The sequence below is a fragment of the Pseudophryne corroboree genome, chromosome 2 (assembly GCF_028390025.1).
Source record: "Pseudophryne corroboree isolate aPseCor3 chromosome 2, aPseCor3.hap2, whole genome shotgun sequence".
NCBI classification, from domain to species: domain Eukaryota; kingdom Metazoa; phylum Chordata; class Amphibia; order Anura; family Myobatrachidae; genus Pseudophryne; species Pseudophryne corroboree.
In genome coordinates, this window is record NC_086445.1 from 252,760,493 (window position 1) to 252,779,548 (window position 19,056).

Sequence of the window (19,056 nt, forward strand, 5' to 3'; positions counted from 1 at the left end):
CGACATGGACAAAAGGTCGACAGGAACAAGGTCGACATGAAAAAAGGTAGACATGAGTTTTTCACGATTTTTTCCCTTTTTTGGAACCTTTTCATACTTAACGATCCACGTGGACTATGATTGGAACGGTAATCTGTGCTGAGCGAAGCGAGGCACCGTGCCCGAAGCAGGGCGAGCAAAGCGTGCCTTGCGATGGGACACGGTGCACTAATTGGAGTTCCCGGTCACTCTACGAAGATAACGACACCAAAAAAATTTGTAAACTCATGTCGACCTTGTTTCTGTCGACCTATTGGCCATGTCGACCTAAGGTGTGTCAACCAATTGGCTGTCGACATGGAGTCCCAAACCCGCTCAATCATTGAAGTGTAAACTAAGTGACACCATAGGCTGTGGGGTAATCTGCGTATGACTTACACTAAAGAATGAGCTAAAGCGAGCAAGGCATCTGTTATACAGACTTCCACCTGAGCTGCTGCACATAGCACAAGGTACCTGCTGATCACGCCTCCCTGGGGAGGACTTTGCATATCTTCAGATATGTGTGTGTAAAGTGCTCCGTCATCACAGTTCTATTAATTACATTTACACTCTCCTTAGACCAGGCATTCCCAACCACGGTCCTCAAGGCACACCAACAGTGCAGGTTTTAGTGATTTCCAGGCTTCAGCACAGGTGACTTAATTAGTAGCTCAGTTATTTTGATTTAACCATCTGTGCTGCAGCCTGGATATCACTAAAACCTGCAGTGTTGGTGTGCCTTGAGGACCGTGGTTGGGAATGCCTGCCTTAGACCATAGGTCTGCAAACTTGGTCCTCATTACCCCACACAGTGCATGTTTTGCAGGTCTCCTCACATAATCACAAGTGAAATAATTAACTCCACCTGCGGAACTTTTAAAATGAGTCTGTGAGTAATTAATACACCTGTGCACCTGCTGGGTTACCTGCAAAACATGCACTGTGTGGGGTAATGAGGATCGAGTTTGCAGACCTATGCCTTAAGACAGGCATTCCCAACCACGGTCCTCAAGGCACCCCAACAGTGCAGGTTTTAGTGATATCCAGGCTTCAGCACAGATGGTTAAATCAAAATAACTGAGGTACTAATTAAGTCACCTGTGTTCAAGCCTGGATATCACTAAAACCAGGACTGTTAGTGTGCCTTGAGGACTGAGGTTGGGAAACACTGCCTTAAGACCACAGGTTTTCAAACTCAGTCCTCAGGACCCCACACAGTGCATGTTTTGCAGGTCTCCTCACAATCACAAGTGAAATAATTAGCTCCACCTGTGGACCTTTTAAAATGTGTCAGTGAGTAATTAATACACCTGTGCACCTGCTGGGTTACCTGCAAAACATGCACTGTGTGGGGTCCTGAGGACCGAGTTTGAGAACCACTGCCTTAGACAAACAACCTTGGTGGTCATTCCGAGTTGATCGCTAGCTGCATTCGTTCGCTGTGCAGGGATGAAGAAAGAAAATGGCACTTCTGCGCATGCGTATGCGGCGCAATGCGCACACGCGACGTACTAATACAACGAACAATGTAGTTTCACACAGGGTCTAGCGAAGCTTTTCAGTCGCACTGCTTGCCGCAGAGTGATTGGCATGAAGTGGGCGTTTCTGGGTGTCAACTGACCGTTTTCAGGGAGTGTTCGAAAAAACGCAGGCGTGCCAGGAAAAACGCAGGCGTGGCTAGGCGAGTGCAGGGCGTGTTTGTGACTTCAAAACAGGAACTGAACAGTCTGAAGTCATCGCAAGTGCAGAGTAGGTATTGAGCTACTCTAAAACTGCACAAAAATACTTTGCCGCCGATCTGCGTTCCTTTCGTTCGCACTTCTGCTAAGCTAAAATACACTCCCAGTGGGAGGTGGCATAGCGTTTGCACGGCTCCTAAAAACTGCTAGCGAGCGAACAACTCGGAATCACCACCCTTGTTCCTTACTGACAGTCTAATACTGATCTGCTGCATGTTTACACCCCCGTTCCTTCCACTCCTGACCAGCATTCTGGCTCTGTGTTGCTTCCTCTGTGTGGAAGGATAAAGTGCATTTCTACAGAGTGAGCGTCCGTAGTACTAGGATTCTCTTCTGTAGGAGTTGTGGAAGAACCGGGCTGGCTGAAGTCTCTTTGTTCAAATCCTGTGCAATGCAGCCAGAGAGGAGTAGGGGGAGCCCACAGCCAAGACAAATGTCCGTCAGAGCAGGCTGGGGAGGCATTGTGTATGTAGCAGACCTGAGAAGCTTTTTCTACTCTTGGAGGATGAAAGATTGAGGAACATGTACTTGTTGCCTCCCCTGGAGAGTTTACACTGCTCCCACAGTGTGTATGGAAGTCGCCATGGCAGCAGGATGAGGGGCTGCACGGCATAAGGGATAACTGAACCGCATGGCTGAGTGACTGCAGGCCTTCCCGCAGCTCCTGCACTTGGCACGATAGATCAGACACCTGTGGGGGGGAAGTATTTGATAATTAATATATTCATAGGTTCTGTTATCTTCGATTTTTAAGCACTAATCCAGGTAAATTGGGCTATTGCAGCCAGGTTCCTGGCAGTTGTAGGATCAGCTCTTGTTTGTCCACATCTTATTCGAAGTGATTAGAACATTCCACTATTCCATATACAATGTAGAATCTCTTTTTTGTCTTACATTTCCCCTATAGCTTGTGAGCAGGGTCCTCTGACCTCTTTCTCTCTTTCTCTCTCTCTCTCTCTCTCTCAAAACCCAGTTTTCTTTTATTACTGTGTATATGTATATGTATGTGTAACTGCATATGCGGGCGCTATATTAATGTTAATTTCTCTTACGTCCTAGAGGATGCTGGGGACTCCAAAAGGACCATGGGGTATAGAAGGGATCCGCAGGAGCTTGGGCACACTGAAAAGACTTTAACTGGGTGTGAACTGGCTCCTCCCTCTATGCCCCTCCTCCAGACCTCAGTTAGACTTTGTGCCCAGGCCTGACTAGACACTCCCTAGGGGAGCTCTCCTGAGTTTCTCTAGAAAAGACTTTTGTTAGGTTTTTTATTTTCAGGGAGACCTGCTGGCTACAGGCTCCCTGCAGCGTGGGAGTGAGGGAAGAGAAGCAGGACCTACTTCTTCTTAGTTTAAGGGCGCTGCTTCTCGGCTACTGGACACCATTAGCTCCAGAGGGTTCGATCACTTGGTGCCCCTAGCTGCTTGTTCCCGGAGCCGCGCCGTCACCCCCCTCACAGAAGCCGAAAGAAGCCGGGTGAGTATGCAGAAGGCAGAAGACTTCAGTGACGGAAGAAGACTTCAGTAACGAGGCACAGCGCAGTGGCAGCGCTGCGCTCCATGCTCCCACACACTTCTCCAATGGCACTCACAGGGTGCAGGAGGAGGGAGGGGGGGGCGCCCTGGGCAGCAGTTACTGAGGTCTGGGAAGCCGGCAGAAGGCTTTTTTCATACCCCCGCCGGCATTTTCAATTTTCAAATTTAGCGGGCTGAAGCGCGCCGGGAAGGGGTGGAACTTAGCCGCACGGCTCACCAGCGCCATTTTCCCTCATACACGCGGCTGCATGAGACGCTGGCCCGGGACCTCCTAAGCTCCACTACAAGTAACGGGGAGCTAATCGGGGGGGGGCACAGTTTGTGGTGCATAATTATTCTTGAAGCAGCGCTATTTACATATATTCTTTGGGGGGATATATGGGTGCTGGGGTGTGAGCTGGCATACTCCCTCCGTGTTTCTCTATCCAGGCTTCCTTGTGGCCCTGTCCCCTGGCTGAGGCATTGTGTGTGTGTGTCGGTGTGTCGATACTCAGTGTCAGGATGTCTGAGGCTGAATGTTATTTCCCGGAGGAGGTTGTTGGGGGAGCAGATGAGGGTCTGGAATTGGCTCTGTCGGAGCAGCCGACATCTGATTTACTCACATTGTTAAGTACACTTAATACAAATGTGGCCTCTTTGTCAAAAAGGTTAGATAAATCGGAGTCGCAGACACAGGTGTGGAGGAAATCCATGGAGGATGCTTTGTCTCAGGTGCAGATCCCATCGGGGTCGCAAAAGCGTCCGTTTACCCAAGTGGTAGATACTGATACCGACACGGATTCTGATTCTGAGATCGATTTCACTGAGGCTGCTTTACACCCATGGTTAGTTAAGAGTATTCAGTACATGATTGTGGCTATAAAAGATGTTTTACACATTTCTGATGAACCTGCGGTGCAGGAAACAAGGATTTGTTTGTTCAAAGGGAAAAAACCTGAGGTGAAGTTTCCCCCTCTCATGAAATGAATACCCTTTGTGAAAAGGCTTGGGAGTCGCCGGACAAGAGGTGGCAGATTCCCAAGAGAATTTACATGGCGTATCCTTTCCCCTCTGATGACAGGGAAAAATGGGAGGCGTCTCTAAATGTTGACAAAGCTCTATCTCGTTTGTCTAAGAAGGTGGCACGTCCATCTCCTGACATGGCAGCTCTCAAGGATCCGGCGGATCGCAAGCTGGAGACGTCTCTGAAGTCCATTTTCGCTAATACGGGTGCATTGCTCAGACCTGCTGTGGCGTCGGTATGGGTGAGTAGTGCTATTGCTAAATGGGCTGAGAATTTAGCTGCTGATTATGGATACCCTTGATAAAGATAATGTTCTTTTGACTCTTGGTTATATCCAGGACGCTGCAGATTACCTGAAGGATGCGGCGAGGGATGTTGGTCTCTTGGGATCAAGAGCCAATGCCATGGCGATCTCGGCCAGGAGGGCGCTGTGGATCCATCAATGGAAGGCTGATGCCAACTCCAAGAGAGCTATGGAAGCTCTACCCTTCAAAGGTAGTGTCTTGTTTGGGGACGGCTTGGCTGACCTGGTGTCTACTGCGACTGCGGGTAAGTCGTCTTTTCTTCCCTATGTTCCCACACAACAGAAAAAGGCACCACATCAGCAGATGCAGTCCTTTCGTCCAAATAAATACAGGCGTGGAAAAGGTTCGTCCTTCCTCGCTTCAAAGGGTAGAGGAAGGGGAAGGAAGTTGCCTGCAGTGTCAGGCGCCCAGGACCAAAAGTCCTCCCCTGCCTCTACCAAGTCCACCACATGACGCTGGGGCTTCCCTGGGGGAGTCCGGACCGGTGGGGGGCCGTCTGCGGATCTTCAGTCAGGTCTGGGTTCAATCAGGTCTGGATCCTTGGGTCCTAGAGATAGTATCTCAGGGATACAAGTTGGAGTTTCAGGAGGTGCCCCCTCACCGGTTTTTCATTTGGGCCTTGCCAGTGTCTCTTCAGGACAGGGAGGTGGTGATGGTTGCAATACAAAAGTTGTGTCAACAGAGGGTCATTGTTCCCATTCCCCCGTCCCAACGGGGGGAGCGGTTCTACTCGAGCCTCTTTGTTGTACCGAAACCGGACGGTTCGGTCAGACCGATTCTGAACTTAAAATCCCTCAATCCATACTTGAAAGTTTTCAAGTTCAAGATGGAATCTTTTCGAAATGTGATTTCCAGCCTAGAAGGAGGGGATTTTATGGCGTCAGTCGACATAAAGGATGCCTACTTACATGTCCCGATATATCCTCCGCATCAAGCCTTCCTCAGGTTTGCGATACAGGATTCTCATTATCAATTTCAGACGTTGCCGTTTGGGCTTTCCACGGCCCCGAGGATTTTCACCAAGGTCATGGCAGAAATTATGGTTCTCCTTCGCAAGCAAGGGGTTACAATTATCCCGTACTTGGACGATCTCCTGATAAAGGCGAGGTCCAAGGAACGGTTGCTGAGAAGTGTAAATTTGTCACTGTCGGTTCTGCGACAGCACGGTTGGGTACTTAATTTGCCAAAATCTCAGTTGATTCCGACCACTCGGCTGCCTTTTCTGGGCATGATTCTGGACACGGAGTTACGGAGAGTTTTTCTTCCGGAAGAAAAAGCTCTGGAACTGCAGACGATTCGGGTTCACTGTATTCGGGTTCTGGGGAAAATGGTTGCGGCGTACGAAGCCATTCCATTTGGCAGGTTTCATGACCGGGTGTTTCAGTGGGACCTGCTGAGCAAGTAGTCTGGGTCTCACCTGCACATGCACCGGAAGAGAAGTCTATCTCCCAAGACCAGGATTTCTCTCCTGTGGTGGCTACAAAGTTCTCACCTCCTAGGAGGACGCCGGTTCGGTATCCAGGACTGGGTACTACTGACAACAGATGCAAGGCTGGGGCGCAGTCACCCAAGGCAGGAATTTCCAGGGGAAATGGTCGCTCTAGGAAGCTTGTCTTCACATAAATGTTCTCGAGTTAAGAGCCATTTACAACGGCCTGCTACAAGCAAGAAGCCTACTTCAGGGTCGATCTGTCCTCGTACAGTCGGACAACATCACAGCGGTGGCGCATATAAACCGTCAAGGCGGAACAAGGAGCAGGGCGGCTATGGCGGAGGCCACAAGAATCCTTCGCTGGGCGGAACAACACGTGAGCGCCCTGTCAGCAGTCTTCCTTCCGGGAGTGGACAACTGGGAAGCAGATTTCCTCAGCAGACACGATCTCCATCCGGGAGAGTGGGCTCTTCACCAAGAGGTATTTGCAGAAGTGACGAAGCGTTGGGGAATTCCGCTGATCGACATGATGGCGTCTCGCCTCAACAAGAAGCTTCCGAGGTATTGTTCCAGGTCAAGGGACCCCCAAGCCAGTGCAGTGGACGCCCTGTTGTCTCCGTGGGTGTTCCAGTCGGTGTATGTGTTCACTCCACTTCCTCTCATTCCAAAGGTACTGGGAATCATTCGACGAGCAAGGGTTCAGGCGATTCTCGTCGTTCCAGATTGGCCAAGAAGGGCCTGGTATCCGGATCTTCAGGAATTACTTGTGGAAGATCCTTGGCCGCTTCCTCTAAGAGAGGACCTGTTATTGCAGGGACCATGCGTGTTTCCAGACTTACTGCGGCTGCGTTTGACGGCATGGAAGTTGAGCGCCAAATCTTAGCTCGAAAAGGTATTCCCGGGGAGGTCATTCCTACTCTACTTAAGGCTAGGAAGGAGGTTACGGCAAAACATTATCACCGTATTTGGAGAAAGTATGTTTCGTGGTGTGAGACTAAAACGGCTCCTGCAGAAGAATTCCACTTAGGTCGGTTTCTCCATTTTTTGCAGGCAGGCGTCGATGCAGGCCTGAAATTAGGTTCCATCAAAGTGCAGATTTCGGCTTTATCTATTTTCTTTCAAAAAGAATTGGCTGTCCTCCCAGAGGCTCAGACGTTTGTGAAAGGAGTGAGGCATATCCATCCTCCGTTTGTGCCCCCTGTGGCACCATGGGATCTTGAGGTGGTCTTGCAGTTTCTTATGTCTTCCTGGTTTGAACCTTTGCGTAAGGTTGAGTTAAAGTTTCTCACTTGGAAAGTAGTCATGCTGTTGGCTCTGGCGTCTGCTAGGTGAGTGTCAGAGTTGGCGGCCTTATCTCATAAGAGTCCGTACTTGATTTTCCATTCGGATAGAGCGGAATTAAGGACTCGTCAACAGTTTCTGCCGAAGGTGGTTTCCTCGTTTCACATTAACCAACCTATTGTAGTACCCGTGGCTACGGATGCTGTGGCAGTTCCAAAGTCTCTGGATGTTGTGAGAGCTTTAAAAATCTACGTCGCCAGAACGGCTGGTGCCAGGAAGACAGAGGCGCTGTTTGTCCTGTATGCTTCCAACAAGATTGGTCATCCTGCTTCGAAACAGACTATTGTACGCTGGATTTGTAGTACGATTCAGCAAGCTCATTCTTCGGCTGGCCTACCAGTGCCGAAGTCAGTAAAGGCCCACTGTACCAGGAAAGTGGTCTCATCTTGGGCGGCTGCCCGAGGGGTCTCGGCACTTCAGCTTTGCCGAGCAGCTACCTGGTCGGGTTCAAACACTTTTGCTTAGTTTTACAAGTTTGATACCCTGGCTGAGGAGGACCTCATGTTTGCTCAATCGGTGCTGCAGAGTCGTCCGCACTCTCCTGCCCGGGTTGGAGCTTTGGTATAGACCCCATGGTCCTTTTGGAGTCCCCAGCATCCTCTAGGACGTAAGAGAAAATAGGATTTTAGTACCTACCGGTAAATCCTTTTCTCCTAGTCCGTAGAGGATGCTGGGCTCCCATCCCATTGTGGACTGTTACTTGCAGTGTATTCTTGCTGGTTAATTTAGTTTATACACGGGTTGTGTATTTATTGGTTTCAGCTTGTTGCGGTTGTTAATTCATACTGTTATCTGGTTTACTGTTACTCCGGTTGTACGGTATGTTTGTGGTGTGGGCTGGTATGTTGTAGCCATTAGTTTAAACAAAAATCCTTTCCTCGAAATGTCTGTCTCTCCTGGGCACAGTTCCTATAACTGAGGTCTGGAGGAGGGGCATAGAGGGAGGAACCAGTTCACACCCAGTTAAAGTCTTTTCAGTGTGCCCAAGCTCCTGCGGATCCCGTCTATACCCCATGGTCCTTTTGGAGTCCCCAGCATCCTCTACGGACTAGGAGAAAAGGATTTACCAGTAGGTACTAAAATCCTATTATTTAAAAACTGCAATCCATTAATCTTTTGTATTTGCATACCTGTCTATTTACAGGTGGCTGAAAGCAATATCGACTAAACATTTTATTAGACATTAATTGCAGCAGTCAGTGCACTAGGTACTTACCGCCTGACTGAGGCGGTCCATGCTTTCAGTAGCTCTTGGCTCTGATGTCAGAAGCATATGATCTGCAAATAATAAAGTAGAAAGATGAGCTGGAAAATATACGTTATATAAGACTACAGGTTCCACAGGATAACAATGGGATATAATGGAGCGTCAGCAGATTGGCACCAATCGATCAAAAGCTTTCTGGCCTCCCAGGATGCAACGGGCCCGACCATATATCCCCACCTACTGGCTCAGGCAAATCAGTTGTATGCCAAAGCAGTTGGCAGGAGCATTATATAGAGCCCTAATCAGGCGAGAAGAACACACATGCACACCCTTCCGTGCAAGAAGGAAGAGGTTAGTGAGTAGAAGGATCCTCAAATTAGGTGTGTCAGGGTGGGATCTCTGTGGAACCTGTAGACTTAGGAGAAATACCGTTATCAACGGTAAGTTCTTACCATAACGTATATTTCTCCGGCAAGGTCTACAGGTTATCCACATGATAACAATGGGATTTCCCAAAGCAATTTAGTGGTGGTGACGCTCCTGATTGGACAGGAGAACCCTTTGCCCGAATTTAGCGTCATGAGAGGCAAAGGTATCCAAGGCATAATGTCTAATGAATGTGTTAATGAAAGACCATGTGGCTGCCGTACAAATCTGTTCTGCTGAAGCACCACGCTGTGCTGCCCATGAGGGACCTACCTTACGAGTAGAGTGAGTAGAGACATTAGCCGGAACAGGGAGATCAGCCTGAGAATATGCTTCTGAAATCGTCATCCAAAGCCATCTTGCCAGCGTCTGTTTACTAGCAGGCTATCCTCTCTTGTGAAGTCCGTAGAGAATGAAGAGAGAATCTGTCTTTCTGATGGCACCGGTACGATCCACGTAGATCCTTAATGCACGGACCACGTCCAGCGATGCATCTCCCGCAGAAAGTCCCGGTACCTGAAAAGCCGGGACTACAATTTCTTCATTAAGATGGAATTTAGACACCACCTTAGGAAGATACCCAGATCTAGTTCTGAGAACTGCTCTATCTGGATAAAAAAAAAATCAGAAATGGGGAACGACATGACAGCGCCCCTAAATCTGATACTCTTCTAGCTGATACCATAGTCAGTAGAAAGAGCACTTTATCTGTCAACCATTTAAGATCCACTTTATCAAGTGGTTCAAATGGGGCAACTTGAAGGGCTTTCAGGACTAAACATAAGTCCCACGGCACTGTAGGTGGAACAAACGGAGGTTGAATGCGCAGCATTCCTTGGAAAAAAGGCCGCACATCCTGTAAATTGGCATTTTTCTTTTGGAGCCTTTCAGTCAATGCTGATACTTGCACTTTCAAAGAAGCCACCTTCAAACCTTTATCCATTCCTGCCTGAAGGAATGCTAAGACCCTGGAAACACGTAAAGATTTCGGGTCCACCTTTCTTTCACTGCACCAATGAATATAGGCTTGCCATATTCGGTGATAAATACAAGCTGAGGAGGGTTTCCTTGCTTTGAGCATAGTTTGAATCACCTGTTGTGAGAATCCTCTTGACTTCAGGATAGAGATTTCAAGAGCCACGCCGTCAAAGACAGTCAATCCAGATGTCTGTGATAACAAGGACCCTGCATCAGTAGATCTGGACGTTAAGGGAGCAGAAGTGAAACCTCCATCGACATTCTCTGCAGATCTGTGTACCAATGCCTTCTTGGCCAAGCCGGAGCTATTAGTATCACGGCACCCCTTCCTTGCTTTATTTTCCTCACCACCCTGGGTAACAGGGTGATCAGAGGAAACACATAAGCTAGATGAAAGTCCCATCTCACCGACAAGGCATCCACAATGATTACTATGGGATCCTTTGTTCTTGACCCGTATGCGAGAACTTTGTTGTTCAGACGGGACGCCATGAGATCTATCTCTGGCAACCCCCACTTGTCTACTAGAGTCTGGAAGACCTCCGGTGTAGAGCCCATTCGCTTGCTTGAATGGTGTGTCGACTGAGAAAGTCCGCTTCCCAGTTTAGGACTCCCAGAATGAACACTGCGGCCAAGGCTGGATGATGATGTTCTGCCCGCTTTAGTATGTGACTTACCTGCTTCATTGCTATTTGGCTGCGAGTTCTTCCCTGATGGTTGAGGTACGCCACTGCCGTTGCATTGTCTGTTGGAGATGACATAGGAGCAATTCCTGTGACTGTGCCAGGATTAAAATATCGTTGAGGTATGAGAAAATTCTTATCCCCTGCTGGCGGAGATATGCTGCCATAACTACCATAATCTTGGTAAATACTCTGGGGGCTGTGGCAAACCCAAAGGGTAGAGCCTGAAACTGAAAATGCTGTTGGAGGATAGCGAACCTGAGATAACACTGATGGGACAGTGCTATAGGAACATGTAGGTAATCATTCTGTATAGCCAGGGATACCATATAAACTCCTGGCTCCATGGCCAAAATTATGGAACGTAACGTTTCCATGTGAAACCGAGGTACCCAAATGTATTTGTTCAGCATTTTGAGATTGAGAATGGGCCGAAAAGATCCATTTGGCTTCTGAACCAAAAATAGGTTGGAGTAAAAATCCTGTCCTCATTGTGCAGGGGGAACTGGAATAATTACTCCTGACTAAAGCAATTTCTGAACTGCTTCTTGCAAAACCCTGGCCTTCGCCTCTACCCGAGACGGGCTGGTACAGAAAAACCTTTGAGGAGGATGCTTCTTGAAGGGAAAAGCATAACCGATAGATACCGCTTCCTGGACCCAGGCATCTGTCATAGACTGTTTCCAAATCTGTGTGAACTGAAGAAGGTGGCCCACTACCCTGGGGTCCCCCAGGTGGAAGCCCGCACCATCAGGCTGATGGCTTATCCTCTGATTTGGAAGCCGGCCCTCTGGTAGCCCAGTGTTTTTAGTCTTACCAGACTTGTTGTATTGGGGCTTGCGCTCACTTTTTCCCTTACCCTTTCTTTGACACCGAAAGGGCCGAAAAACTGGAACTTTAGGTTTGTATTTGAATGTGGAAGGAAACTTTACCTTTTTGGAGTCTGCTTCTGACTCCAAAATATCTGTCAATTCTTTACCAAAAAGAATATTTCCAGAAAAAGGCAAAGATTCTAAAACCTTCTTGGACTCTGATTCAGCTTTCCATGTACGTAACCAAACTGCTCTGTGAGCAGCTATTGTTGAAACTGATGCCCTGGAGGCAATAGTACCCATATCTAATGCTGCTTCTTCCAAGAATATTGCAGCCTGTTTTATATGTGCTACATGGGATTTTTGCTCTCTTGTGGATACTGGAAAATCTCCCTCCAATGTCTCAGCCCAGGCAGCCACTGCCTTTGCCATCCAAGCTGAAGCCATGGCTGGCTTTATGACTGCCCCAGACAGGGAAAAAAATTTTTTTAGCAACCCATCCACTCTCCTATCCGTGACATAATTTAATTATGTTGAAGGAAAAGGTAATATAGATTTTTGCACTCATCGAATCACATGCGTATCTACTTTAGGAGCCACCTCCCTTTTTTAAACAATCCCCAGCTGGAAGAGGATAATTGGAATCCCATTTCTTTGGAATTCTAAACCTCTTATTGGGCGTTGCCCAAGCCTCTTCCATGATTTCAGTCAGTTGATCTGACCCTGGAAACTCAGTCTTAACTGTTTTAGGACTTTTAAACACAGGTGCCTTGGTTTTTAACACAGGTTCTGTTGAATCCTCTAAGGATAGAATGGCTTTCATAGCTCTTATTAACTCAGCTATATCTACTGAGCTGAAACTTTCCTCCTCCTCTTCGTATGCCAAAGTAGAATTATTTGAGCTTTCATCTTCCGATGAATATTCCTCTGCCTCATGTGTAGCCTGTGAAGGTGAAGATTTACTTACCCTCGGTTTATCAATCTGTTTCTTTTGAGAAGGTGCTAGTGGAAACAATATACCGTAAGTAGGTACCTGCATGTAAGGGTTAATAGTGTAACCTATTCCTGGTACAGATGGAGTAGGAATGATCCGTTCAGCTATACTGTATAAGGTCTGTGCAAACATAGCCCAAGGTGGATCTATTTGTACCTGTACTGCAGGGGTGGGAAAACTACGGCCCATGAACCGATCCTTCCCGGCCCGCTGCCTCCCACCACAGAGCAATGACAAGTGGCCCGACCTGCTGCTTGTCATTGCACTACAATATCTTCCAGACGCCACTGAGAGTTTGAGACTGAGGGGCAGATGTATTAACCTGGAGAAGGCATAAGGAAGTGATAAACCAGTGATATGTGCCAAGTGATAAAGGCACCAGCCAATCAGATCCTAACTGTTAATTTACATATTGGAGCTGATTGGCTGGTGCCTTTATCACCTTGCAGATATCACTGGTTTATTACTTCCTTATGCCTTCTCCAGGTTAATACATCTGCCCCACAGTCTCAAATATGGTGCCGAGTCCTCAGCCCATCTGAGCTCGCGGACTGGCAGCTCCTGATTGGCTGCCGGACCGCGAGCATTGATTGTCTCACAAACCGGCGCCATTATTTGAGTTGCCTGCCGCCGTGTCCAGCACCCGTCCCCGGCTCCCTGCATCCATAGTCGGACAGCGTTCATGCCGCTACTCAGGGGCTCCTCTTTAATGCCACTCCCGCGCCTCTGTGTGCTCTACTCTCCCCAGCTGCCCTTATAGCGCTCCTGCACTAGCAGATCCCCTGCAGGAGCACCCAGGCCGGGTCAGAGCAGGCTGTTTTGTGCGTTACTGCCTCTGCCTTCTGCTGGGCTCCTTCTCCTCCAGGTAAGATTGTGCACTCTGCCTGCTTAATGTGTAAAAAGGGGGACTCTGCTGTCGTTATGTGTAAAATTGTCTTGTATTGTATATACAAGATATTTTGTGTGTGGCCCTCGAATACTCACTGGAAGTGTTAAGCAGTCCCCCAGTTGAAATAATTGCCCACCCCTGATGTACCGGGATCTGCCTTGTATTTTGCTGAAAATTAAAGCAATTTGTACACAAACCATCCTGAAGCAGACCCTGAGAGGATAAAGGGGGGTACTCACGGGAGAGATGTGTGCTGAGCGATCTTAACACAGACCGCTCAGCACACATCTCTCTCCCCGCTCAGCACAGCGCGATGTGCTGAGCGAGGGGGAAAGCCGACGGGGAGCCGCTCACTTCACACAACGGTGAAGTGAGCGACCCGCTAGATTGAGCCTGCATGCAGGCTCAATCTAGCACCGGCGATAGCGATGCGCGGGGCCGCGCATCGCTATCGCTGGGGGGCAAACACACGGCAGATCCGTGCTTAAAATCTAAGCAATCTAGCAAGATTGCTTAGATTTTAAGCACGGATCTCTCCGTGTGTACCCCCCTTAATACATTTTTGCGAGACAAACACGATATGAGTGTTGGTGTTGCCGCTCTTAGACATGATAAATAATCAGCACTTTCACAGTGTACTACACAATTTGTGACTGTAATCACTTTAAAGTATTTAAAGTGACATAAATCTGACCCCACCGATGCACCAGCATTGAGGATCAGAAAGGACAATTAACAAACATATAGTAAAGTCAGCAATATGAGCACATAATCAATTACAAACATATCTTTAAGTATGTAGGAGAACATATCACTGATCATGTTTAAACCGATCTAACGTATTGAGACACAATGCGAGAGAAACAACAGTAAATGTATACAGACTCATATGCAATTGGCACTTATCTAACTATTCATACTCAAAAAAAGGTAGATAGAGATTTAGTGCTGTATAGCCTGTACTCGGTAGAGTGGGATACAGGGAGACTCACCTCGCTTCCAGGATCGACCAATATGCTGATTGGATCCAGACGCTACTAGTGTACACTGCCACTCCATGAACCTATAGTGAACACAGACGCACCGGTCACACAGCCACCTATGCTGCGACGGGGTCCCCTCGTGGTAGCAATCAGTGAAAACAGACACACCGGTCACACAGCCGCTATGCTGCTACCGGGTCCCCTCGAGGTAGCAATCAGTGAACACAGATGCACCGGTCACACAGTCGCCTATGCTGCGACCGGATCCCCTCGTGAAAGCGTCTGGGACAGAAGCGAGGAGGAGACTCGGCGGAAACTGGTCACGAACCAGGGGGAGGGACGACCAGGAGAGCGCCTGACTCCCCCTGCTGACATCAACCCTAGGGATCGTGGCCTCATGCTATTCCTGGAGCCTATGATCCCTAAGGCCTAGTGCTGGTGCACCCGCGGGGGCAGCCACATCAGTTACTGTTTGGTAGTCTCCTCCCAAAACAGTGCGCTGTGTCCATATTCCATCTACTAAGCGGAACCGATGCCTTACCTTCTCCCCGTGCTCTTGCCACAGCCTGGTAACGTTTGATGGACCTGCTAGTATATCCGACACAGATGCCCGCCGAAACAGCACTGTACTCGTGGTTAAGCGCTGTCGCGACCCGGCAGAGAGTTGTTGGAGCGGCTCTTTCTAATATAGGTATAAGACGCTGTTCAGAAATATCACTCAAAAAATAGTAAGACTATAAAAATAAAGTAAGAAAGCTTAGGGCTGCTAAAAAAACAGCAGCCCTGTTACCATGGTCCGGCTCCTGCCGCACCAAACAAAAAACTGATTTGCCTGAGCCAGTAGGCGGGGATATATGGATGGGCCCGTTGCATCCTGGGAGGCCAGAAAGCTTTTGATCAATTGGTGCAAATCTGCTGACGCTCCATCATATCCCATTGTTATCCTGTGGACCCTGCCGGAGAAATAACTTATTGCTAGCATGTGTGAGCAGGAGCCATATTATCCTGTAGTCAGTAGCTGTCATGGCATGAAACAGCCTCATACACACCTACTTCCATGACTGGATGGAATTATTAACTCAAACGTTTTACCACATCCCGGGTTTCCAGCTAGTAAGACAATAATAGTAACCTGGTAGCTTTGTCTTCTGCCATTGGCTATTTGTCACCAGATGCAATGACTTGTGTGTCCTTATAGCTGAGAACTGTGGAGTGTAGTAGCCATTAGTTGACTCTCTGGGGTCTATTCATGGGGATCCGGATTGAAAGTCGACAGTAACTAGGTCGACAATGTCTAGGTTAACCACTATTGGTCGACAGTAACTAGGTCGACAGGGTGTCTAGGTCGACAGGGTCTTTAGGTCGACATGTTCTAGGTCGACAGGTCAAAAGGTCGACATGAGTTTTTCACAATTTTTTTCTTTTTTTGAACCTTTTCATACTTAACGATCCACGTAGACTACGATTGGAACGGTAATCTGTGCCGAGCGAAGCGGTAGCGGAGCGAAGGCACCATGCCCGAAGCATGGCGAGCGAAGCGAGCCAAGCGAGGGGACGCGGTGCACTAATTGGGGTTCCCGGTCACTCTACAAAGAAAATGACACCAAAATAACATTAAAAACTCATGTCGACCTTTTGACCTGTCGACCTAGAACATGCCGACCTAAAGACCCTGTCGACCTAGACACCCTGACGACCTAGTTACTATCGACCAATAGTGGTCGACCTAGACATTGTCGACCTAGTTACTGTCGACTTTCAATACCACACCCCTATTCATGAAGCACTGAAAAAAGTGGAGAAGTAAGCCAGTGGAGAGATTGCCCATGGCGACCAATCAGCATTGATGTAACATTTATAAATTGCACACTCGGGTTGAAACTAGTATTTTCTTCACCTGGGGGCAAGGCGGTAATTTGCTCCTCCCCCCAAAAAAATAAATAAATAAAGCAAATCCAAAATGGAAACAAACAAACCCTATCAGACTAAAATAATCATATTATTGAAAATTTTGAAAAAAAGGGGATACTATTGTACAATATTCCCCTATGTGCCCCAAATGCCCTAAGCGTCACAGGGCCCCCTCCCCAGCAGCGGGTTACACTACATGCCCCCCTGTGTGTCCCCATACATTGCACTATATCACTGCACTACATTCCCATATCCCCTGTACTACATCACTATAGAACATCCCCTACATGCTTAACTACATCACTACACTACAGCGTGTCCTCTCAATGGTGTGTAGGCTTTTTATCGGTTGGTGCTGGGCAGGCAGCCGGGATCATAGCCTGCTTAAAAACACAGCACCAATAGCTCGCTTCTATAGCTTGCACGGTGCACCGCACGCTAGTCGCAGCACTGCATGGCAAAGAAGTGAGTTTAAGACAGTAGCAGGCATAGAAGAGATCCCAGGTACTGGAGCTCAACCGCACAGCGTCTGAGCCAGCTGTGGGCAGACAGGTGGGTCAGAGACATTGCCCCGGGAGCAGTCTGCTGTCTCACTGGAGCAGCACAGCACTGCTGGTAAAAACAAACAAACCATGTTCCTCTGTACCTCCTCGGCACCCCTTCAAATCCTACACCCGGGGCGAATGCCTCCTTAGCCCCCCCCCTAATTGCGGCCCTGGGTAATCTATACAATTGTACAGAGCAGCTGAGTGGTTGCCAGGGGTAACTTCTGGACAGGCTCACTTCTCCACTCTTACCACTGCTTCATGAATAGACCCCTTATTCTCCACAGATGGTGAGAAACTGCACTGAACCTTTTCCCCAACACTGTCTCTGACCACAGGACCTCCACTGACTGGACATTAGTCTGGTGGTTTACACCTGTGACAGTTATGCATGAAAACCCTGGCAGGTCCTGATACAATAATTTTGCCAAACACTACCAATCATCTGAGCATAATGCGGTCACTGGTAGAGCTGTGCATTAAGAAGGACGGGATAGTAAAAGGTTGGTTTTACCTGGAGCATTTGGAAGTGTACTGCAGTTGGAAAATGTGAACTTCTGCTGGGCTAAACCAGTTGTTTCTTCTATGCCATCTACAACCCTAAAAGCAACAATTGGTAATTATTAGGTGTATAGTAACAGAACTGAATGAATTGTACAAGAAGAGTAAGACCATGAAGACTCCTTACCTAGGGCTTAGATCTGCTGGTCTGGTGCAGGGCAGGGGTATCTGTTGGTCAGCAGTGCGTACCCTCTGAGGTGTGTGCTTGGGCGTCACTTCCCTCGACCTTGTTTGAGGACTGTAGTTGGAAAACCGAGATGGGGAGAGGTGCAGACGTGGAGATGTCTTTGGAGTAAGTAAAGAGGCATTTATATTTGGGGAGAGGTGATCTGATGGATCTTCTTTCCCAAGAGGCTGTGGAGTAAGGATTTCAGTCTAAAACATACAGAATAGCATAACCACGCAGAATTTACACAGAGGTAGAATCCAATTTGTGTGGGTTTAACCAAAATACAGTTAATCAATTTGCCAAGAACAATACTGAGGTACTGCCTGACTAGAGGGTTATTAAGAGATGAACGCAGATGGCTGCATACACAACTATGGGTGAAGAGATTACAGATTCCATTGTTTCATGATTTGGACTAATGTATAAAAGCCACGCTGCCTGGCCGGTCAAACACATTCTCTGAAGGTCATCTATCCAGATAGACTGAGGACCGGAACCGGGTGGCGCTGGCGAACAAACGTATGTATCCATTGATTGTAGCCTCTTCTCTTATTGTGATTGTATTATTGTTGTAACCCCCTGTTTAGTAAATAACTGTTGGTGGGTCGGATCCCAACACATTTAATAAAATTGGTGTTGTGTCCCTTTCCTGTTAGGGGTTATAAAGTGTATTCCGCCTCACGTGTAGCTACTCTGTGCTTACAACGTGACGGCGTACGCATGCAACGTGTACGCATCTGTTAGGGGTTTCACACACACGCTTAGCGGTCGCAGCGGACTGTACAGATATATACGTTTAAGGTATTGCTTTTCTACCTATAAGTTAATCTGCTTTAACAGTGGATCGGGGGCCCTGTGTTACATAATGTGTACTGGCAACTCTACACTGCGTCATAATATGAACTAGGGCACTATTATGGGACATAACATGAACAACTGCTGCGCAGAGGTGTCTCTCTAGGAGCATTTGCACAGTGGCTCCTTAAAAATGTTGCTATGCTACACATGGTATCCGGTCTCTAGGTCGACCACACTTAGGTCGACAGTCATTAGGTCAACCACTATTGGTCAACATGCATTAGGTCAACAGGGTTTCTAGGTCAACATGGTCACTAGGTCGACATGTTCTAGGTCGACAAGAGTTTTTCACAATTTTTTTCCTAACCAGTCTTCCCCTAAACAGAGCTTTAACCTACAATCTACATGAATCATACTTACTGAATTTAGAAAGTTCTTCTCTGGAAGAAGCCTGGAGACAAGAAGCAGGTGGGCGGGGGAAGGGTAACACGTCATTAGGTCCCACCCTTTGCGGTAAAAAAAATGCTGCTATTTGCACACATTTGAATAGGGGTGGGGCAAAAATGACACGCTTACCATATAATCCCTTCATTAGGCCACGCCCCTCCTGACAGACTCCAGATTGAGTAGTATTTAACACCCCATTCTGCCCACTTCACTAGGAAGTGGGCAGAATGCTGAAGGAGTGCCCACTTTTCCGGGAAGGAGGGGGGCTGGGTGCAGG

At 48.0% G+C, this 19,056-nt stretch overlaps 1 protein-coding gene across 4 annotated transcripts in view; it reads right to left on the minus strand.

Annotated features, from left to right (window-relative positions):
• Nucleotides 1–790: 790 nt before the first annotated feature.
• The window catches only part of KCNH3 (potassium voltage-gated channel subfamily H member 3), a 158,609-nt gene continuing 140,343 nt past the window's right edge, over nt 791–19,056 (minus strand). For all 4 annotated transcript variants that reach the window (XM_063952672.1, XM_063952673.1, XM_063952671.1 and 1 more), the window contains 4 exons: nt 17,493–17,719; nt 17,319–17,404; nt 8,593–8,654; nt 791–2,451 (listed from right to left, as the gene is read on the minus strand). In XM_063952672.1, the coding sequence (XP_063808742.1) occupies nt 1,978–2,451; nt 8,593–8,654; nt 17,319–17,404; nt 17,493–17,719 (849 nt within the window). In that variant the 3' untranslated portion in view covers nt 791–1,977. The remainder of the gene's footprint in view (nt 2,452–8,592; nt 8,655–17,318; nt 17,405–17,492; nt 17,720–19,056) is intronic.